The sequence below is a fragment of the Atta colombica genome, unplaced genomic scaffold (assembly GCF_001594045.1).
Source record: "Atta colombica isolate Treedump-2 unplaced genomic scaffold, Acol1.0 scaffold76, whole genome shotgun sequence".
Lineage (NCBI taxonomy): Eukaryota > Metazoa > Arthropoda > Insecta > Hymenoptera > Formicidae > Atta > Atta colombica.
This window is the reverse complement of record NW_017259568.1, coordinates 483,197-490,530: the sequence shown is the minus strand read 5'-3', so window position 1 is coordinate 490,530 and position 7,334 is coordinate 483,197. Positions and strand designations below refer to the sequence as shown.

Genomic DNA, 7,334 nt, shown 5'->3' with positions numbered 1-7,334 from the left:
TATATATATATATATATATGCATGCGTGTATGTATGTGTGTATGTATGTGTATGTGTGTGTGTATATACACACATTTATGACTATTAATTCATTTTAGTTTACAGCTGTACATGTAGAAAATATTAATCTACTAGCTCTTGGCAATGGCTGGTTGGCTAATGGGAATGCAGAAAGTTTAAGTTTAGATGGCAGTATTGTACATGGTGCACGTACGTTATTGGCATCTGCTTCTATTGTCGGTGGAACTATGAAGCTATTGCGACACGCTTCTGATGCATGTCTCTCTCAAATAACATTCGCTGGAACAGTAGAAGCCACATTTAAAGCTCAAGGAGAGCTTTCGGTTGAGGTATAGCATCAAGCTCTTGTTGCAATACTAAAAAAAAATTGATAGAGAAAAAGATAGTTTTTTATAACAAAAATTGTTTGTAATTTGTAATTTTTTATAACAAAAATTATAAATGAAATCTATTTTATGCCTTATGATAGTAAACAGATTTTTAATAAGTAAATCTGATTATCGAAAGGAATTTTCAAAAGGAATCAAGTGGGATCTAATTTATAGACATTATGTATCGGAGTGACGCAAACTGAAGGATCTGGCGGTGCAGGTCTCATTCAGTTCTTGAGAGATATAAGTTCACCAAGTACTACAGTTTGTACATGCAGCTATGTACATAATAATTCCTCCAATAATAACTTAATGACTAGAATAGCACCTATTTTGCCGAAAGTAAGTCTCCTTATTATAGATTATAAGCAGTAACAAATATTATTGTTTATATTGCTATCTCTGTATTGTAGGATTTTACTTTGAAAGTCAGTAATTTGTTGATAATAGCTGGTAGAGAAGACAGTAGTATGGTAGGTTTGGAAGGTACATTACGAAGTCTTCAAATACATGCAAAGTTTCAAGCTAGTAGGACGCGATTGAATTTTACTGTAAGCCTGGATGGTTTGTGTGTCCGTGGAAAGATTCCTATTTTAACTCTACATTCACTGTCGATTGATACAAAGGTAAGAATCAATAACACATTCGTATAAAAGTAAATGATATAAGAACTATGATCATTTTTAATCATGTTCGCTCATTTTCTGCAGATGGAAGAGAATATTTTGTGTGTTGACATACAACTGAATAATCTTTCAATATTGTATGATCATAGAGACTGGGAATTGTTGCTATACAGTAATGAGAATGACATTTCAAAGCCTGTTAGCAACATGTCATTAAAAGATAGATTACCGAGTTTTGAAATAGCATTAAATATCGAGCTATATGATTCTTCATTGAACATAAAATTACCAGACGTGCAAGAAGCATCTTGTGGCGTTACACATATGAAATTTGTCCTGAACTCGTCTGCAGGTGGATCATACTTTTCTCTTTTTATTCTTGCTTAAGTAAATCATGAAATGAATTTAATTAAATTAAATTTTTGCAATTCGCAATTTTTTCTGTAATAGACAAAACCAAAAATCTAAATACAGAATTGGTCGTCGAATCTTTATATTGTGCATTAAATGGCGCCAATAACAATATCTCCGAAACCTCTCATCAATGGGGAAGTCCACTTTCTATTGGAGTATTATTAGCGACAACTCGTAGCAATGCCATAGGAATTGCAGTTGATGCTCTTATAACAGAATGGAGTTTAGAGCTCGCAAAATTTCTTGAGCAAGCTTACAAGTAATAATAAAATAATTTATATATGCGATATTAATATTAAAAATGAAAAATATAGCGCGCAAGTGAAATAATTGTAAAAATAATTGTAGGTGTTATAATAAGTATCGGCAACCAATGGAAAAAAAGGATACGATATCGTGCAATTCTATTCTCCAATTGAATCTTAAAGCAACAAACTGCAATCTATTCTTTATCGCAGAAAACGAGCGTAAGTATCCAACTAATAATGTCATGCCATCACAAAAAGAATTCTTTTTTTGTGTTATGCTTTTTTCCAGTATCTATAATGATGCGTTTGGATGTGGCGACTGTGGAACAAAACGCAAAGCGATTCGTAGGCGTAGCGGAAGGTATGAGTGCGATAACTCTCAACAAGAACGAACCAATCATGTGTCAACATGCACAAGCTTTAACGCATCCATTTTTGGCAATACGAAAGTGCAAAGCTGCGATTAATTCTGACGCCGTGAACATTAGTCTCGATGGGACTAATTTAGCGTGGAGTCCTAATTTACATCTTCGTTTATTGCAATTCTGGGTGGAGTCTGAAGATTTTAGATCTATTGTCAGAAAAGAAATGAGCGTGACTCGTATCGAAGGTAATATAGAAAATATCGTTGAATTAAGTCGCTAAGAATTAGTCGCGGTCAATGTTTTAGTATAATTACTCTTACAAATAGTACGAGACACGCTGTCTCACAGTTGGTTTATTTTCAGAAGTGCAGAAAAAGAAACGCGTTTTAGATTTACTAGCCACAGGTGGAATCACCATCTCTATAGACATTTCTACTAAACATTTTTTAATACTGACGTCCGATCAGCTGCGCTGGTCGCAGGGCGAATGGAGACTCACCTACGTTCGAGTTGCCTTAGACATGGCTGATGTAATTATGATCGAGGGTTTTGAATTGATTAAAATAACCGATAACGCAGAAGTGCGAGCAGAGAGACAAAGCAATGAGGGTTTTGTATTGGATTGGAACGAGTGCTGGACAATGAATATCGATTCCATCAAAATTTGTTTTCCGTATGAACATCAGTTTACAAACGCGATACAAAATGAATTGCTTAGCATCAGAAAGTGGCTGAAAGAAATTCATTCCTCGAGCATACCTAAACAAGAATTCTTGCCCTGCGATTTCATCATCAAAATCAAAGAGTGGACGTTCGAGCTTAGCGATGATCCGTTTGAGGTACGTCTGCGCGACAATTACGAACTACTGGAGGATGAGTATAAAGAGAGCTTGAAACGACAGGCGATGTTGGATACCAAGGTACAGGAACTTTGCCGCGCACACTTATTACTACCGCAAGGAAAAGTCGAAGAATTATATGCCAGCTTGAATAAAAAAAACGCAGAAATCTATGTGCAGAGATGGAAACAAATGCAACGAGCAGGCCCCGCGAGAACTCGATTATTCGCCTGGACTATGTTGGATTTGGAGATATTAGCGTTAGCCGATCCGTCGATAAATGGTATAGAAAAGGCAATTAGAGCACTCCGAGAAATGGACTTGGAAACACCTTGGCCTGAGGATGGTCTGGAATTCAACGCAGTATGGGTCCGTGGTATCAGTCTGAAATGCGCCGAGTGGAAGCTTCAACTTCGCGATTTTCCACAGCCACTGCTTCTGGTGGAGAACTTAAATATATGGGGCAGATTAGCCGGGGCAGAAGCTTTAGCACCACCGAGAGCGAAAAGGACTGTTAGAATTGAAATCGGCGCGCCATGGGAAGATATAGTGGTGGAAAGAGGAATGACATCTCTCAAGTATTATCACGATCTCAATTGGGACATTGACAAATTCCGATATGCGTTCGGTCCATGCTGGGAGCCGGTGATAGCACAATGTAATCTCAGTTTCGAGAAGATCCTTCATCCATCGAGAGATCCAAGCCCGCCGTTGCCGTTCTGGGATAAAATGCGATTAGCTCTTCATGGTAGACTGACACTCTGCGTAAAACAGCTAACAGTATTGTTGCATGGCTCTCTGGATCCATATAATACCACGGAAGAGATGGAGCTCACATGGACCGGATTGGAGCTCGACTGGACGCAAGGAAAAATCATTATTAAGGGTGATCTCGATGTATATGTGCGTACAGCTAGTAAATACGACGACTGCCGATTACTACATTTGCCTAACGTCAGATTGAGCATTAAATTAGCCTGGGTATGCCTAGGTGATCCACGTGATCATCACGCTGCTATACCCTGCGCCCCGGATCGATTGCCTGAATATTCGAGCAATCAGGAACACGATTCGTTTAGGGCGTTTCGCTCTCAGAACTTAAATGTCAGCCTCTCATTGGAGACCAAGCCAACTGGCTCACCTATGTTAACTAGTGCACCAACAGCACTGCTCTATGGTAGCACGTTGAGATGGTTCGAGAATCTGAAATTAATTTTGTCGGGCGCGACGAGACCCACGAGAAAAGGTCCATTGTTCAAGAACATTCGGCCTAGGAAGAAACAGCTTAGCAGACACTATAGGAAGGTCCGGTTGACCTTAGCCTTCCATCGTTTTCACGTCAATTACTGGATGTCGTTCGCCATGCAGAGAGGTTTCGAAGTGACTGGTGGTCGAGTTGCTTGCAGCTCGGAGCATAATCTTGCATTGCATCCGATTGATGATGGCCTGGTTCATCGACCGCGGGCAGAATGGTCCGTCATATATATGAATTGCGAACTAAGCGATGCCGAGATTTGGTTGAAAAGCGCACTACAGGAAGACGAAGTAGAGAGCGCATCGCTGCGTCAGCCGGTCGAGAAGTGTTACTGCTTGAGCGTGGCTCGCGTCAGCTACGGCAGAGAGGCTATGGTTGCTGGGGTGAGTGGCGACACACCGATTCACAGATTGGTCGTGCACGACTTGCGTGGCGCCTGGACCAAGACCAATCGAGATGTTGCCTTTGCTCTTTTCGACTCCTTCATTAAGACGCAGCAACTGAAAAAGAATCTGTCAACTGCAACACTAAAAGGTTTCCACAGAGATAACAGCTCAATGCTCAATCCGCACAAAAATCGTGCTGGCAGACCGATCGTAATCGATCAACAAGGTAGTTCCACGCAGGTTGTGACACCATCGTCCTCCGTAAAGCCACAGCAAGGCGAGGCGGCGGGAATGTTGCAGAGATTGATAGCAGAGGCCACAAACAAGCCAGTCGCTTTCAGCGACGATCTGTCGGTGCAAACTAGAGGACAGCAACTGCGCGGGCTAGCGGCATGTCACCAAGACGACGTCTTGCACAAGAACTGGCTGAGTATGTAGTTTGGTCTTGTCCTCTGCATGAAAACTCTATCCGTAAATGCTAATAAATTTGTGTGAAACAAAGATTCATTTGAGACAATGAGGTCCTTAAAAAAGATTTAACAACTAAGACAAAATTCTTTTCAGTTGCTCTAGTAAATAGTCAAGTGCTGTTGAAGGGCATCGAAACCCGGGGATACGTGATTCTCTCGGCAGCCAAAGCGGAAATACTGCAAAGAGTACACCATCCGGTTTGGAAGGAGCGATCTCTCGTGCCGAAAACGACTTGGGTCGGCTCATTAGAATGCATGCAATACTATGCTACTGTAAGCGCAAACATCGATGACAATATTGATGATAATATCATGTGGCTGACATTGGATAACATTCAAGTACGTAGTTAGTATAGGAATGTAAACGGTATTGTGCGCCGAGCAAACTATGTATTACATTGTATTTCACTGTATTTCAGGAGAAAGATTCTACTATCATAGCCGGTCTACCGGACGTCCCGGCTCTGGTGGGATCTGGTCAGAGTGTCGGTGGTGTAGTCAGTCAAACAGTAGGAGGTGGCGGCGGACCACAGCATCAATTGCAGCGCATAGTGTCCCGATGCAAATGCGAATTCTTCTATGTTGGTTATGGACAGACCTTAGATGTAGGCTCTGTGGACCAAGTGCCAGCTCCGCCTAGAGAAGAAGTCAGCCCATGGGAAAGGAAAGATCTAACCGCAGCCGACGCGTTTACTTTGATGCATCATGATCTGGATGTGTGCACCAATTCATTGCAATATGCGATGATCCTGGACATAGTCAACAATTTGCTACTCTATGTCGAACCAAGGCGAAAAGAGGCCTCGGAGAGGTTACAAAGGATGAGATTCCAGTTGCAGCTGCATTCTGTCGAGGATCAAAAGAGACCGATACAACAATTACAAAACACAGTGCGCGGCTTGGTGGCAAAATTGAGACGGTTGGAACGCGAGACATATTTGGTGCAGAAAGCGCTGGCCGACGAGTCCAATCCGGAATTACTGACCAAGATGGAACGTTTGGAAGCGAACGTATTCGAATGTAAGGAACAACTTGGTGCCAAGGCGGAGGAATTGGACGTCATGTTGAGTTGTTACAAGGAAACCACCGCGCCAGCAACGGCGTCAACTACTCTTAAAGACAAGCCGGCCGCGGTGGCCAGAGTAGCCGAGATTTGTTTTAAACACGCACAATGGAGGCTGACGGATGCAGACGGTCAGTTGGGTATCGCCGATCTTATTCTGACAAATTTTCTTTACACGAAAACTAGCAAGACTGATGACTCGGTGGAACATCTGCTGGAGCTGGGATATGTTCGGATGACGAATTTATTACCGAATCAGATTTATACGGAAGTACTTGTACCCACGGAGCTGCAGAGCAACATGCCAGTAGACCGACAAAGAGCTCTTCGAGTCTTTTGCAGAGAAAAGGCGCCAGTAGCAGGGATTTCTGTAAAGGAACACTTTGAAATCAATGTAGTACCTCTTACGATAGGTAAGCAAATGTATAATTTGTGTCAAATACAACAGAGCCTCCTATTTCTTATATTTTTTTTTCTTCACACAGGTTTAACAAAAAAGTTTTTCAATACTATGCTTAAATTTTGCTTCCCTGAGAGAGATCCGGAAGGCATAGAGGAAGCACCGGCACCACAACGTGATTCATCCTTCTACGTACCTATCGAGAGGAGAGACGATGTAGAGAAGATGAAGGAAAGAGCAGACAAGAATAAATTGTTTATTTATATTAAAATACCGGAAGTACCTGTTCGCGTATCGTACAAGGTAACATAATTTTGAAATAAAAAAAAATTAAATGTTTGTTACTTTGTTCGCTAATTATTTTTAAAAATTTAATACTATTTTTGCATACAGGGAAACAAAGAAAAGAATCTTGAAGATGTACGTGACTTTGCACTGGTCATACCGACTTTGGAATACCATAATGTGACATGGACATGGTTAGATCTGCTTTTAGCCATGAAGAGCGATTCCAGGCGTGTAATACTAAGCCAAGCTATTAAACAAAAATTGCAAATAAAACCGAGAGGACCACCCGAGGAATCTGTACCACAAGAGGAAGATAAGGCTCGTCTTTTGTTAGGTACCAGACATCTTCCTGGAGATGCGAGAAAAAAAAGCGTGTTTAAATTTAAGTAATTTATGCACCTGATGACTTATGTAACTAATAATTTATTTGTCGCAGTATTGATAAACATTATATTTGCAAACTCATATTTATCATCTAATTGTACATAATACGTCTCAATTTATGGTATGTGTATGATATAAAATATATAACAAATATACACACACACACACACACGTGTATGTATGCGTATACATATGTATATATAT

The 7,334-nt window shown here is 40.8% G+C and overlaps 1 protein-coding gene across 1 annotated transcript in view; it reads left to right on the top strand.

The window, feature by feature from the left end:
* LOC108692543 (protein KIAA0100) overlaps positions 1-7,136 on the top strand; it is a 7,785-nt gene extending 649 nt beyond the window's left edge. Inside the window, exons 4-15 of the mRNA XM_018200847.1 lie at positions 99-350; positions 567-734; positions 806-1,018; positions 1,103-1,370; positions 1,469-1,691; positions 1,781-1,899; positions 1,970-2,290; positions 2,409-4,955; positions 5,090-5,334; positions 5,415-6,471; positions 6,544-6,761; positions 6,852-7,136. Of these exons, the coding sequence (XP_018056336.1) occupies positions 99-350; positions 567-734; positions 806-1,018; positions 1,103-1,370; positions 1,469-1,691; positions 1,781-1,899; positions 1,970-2,290; positions 2,409-4,955; positions 5,090-5,334; positions 5,415-6,471; positions 6,544-6,761; positions 6,852-7,136 (5,916 nt within the window). The remainder of the gene's footprint in view (positions 1-98; positions 351-566; positions 735-805; positions 1,019-1,102; positions 1,371-1,468; positions 1,692-1,780; positions 1,900-1,969; positions 2,291-2,408; positions 4,956-5,089; positions 5,335-5,414; positions 6,472-6,543; positions 6,762-6,851) is intronic.
* Positions 7,137-7,334: the final 198 nt, after the last annotated feature.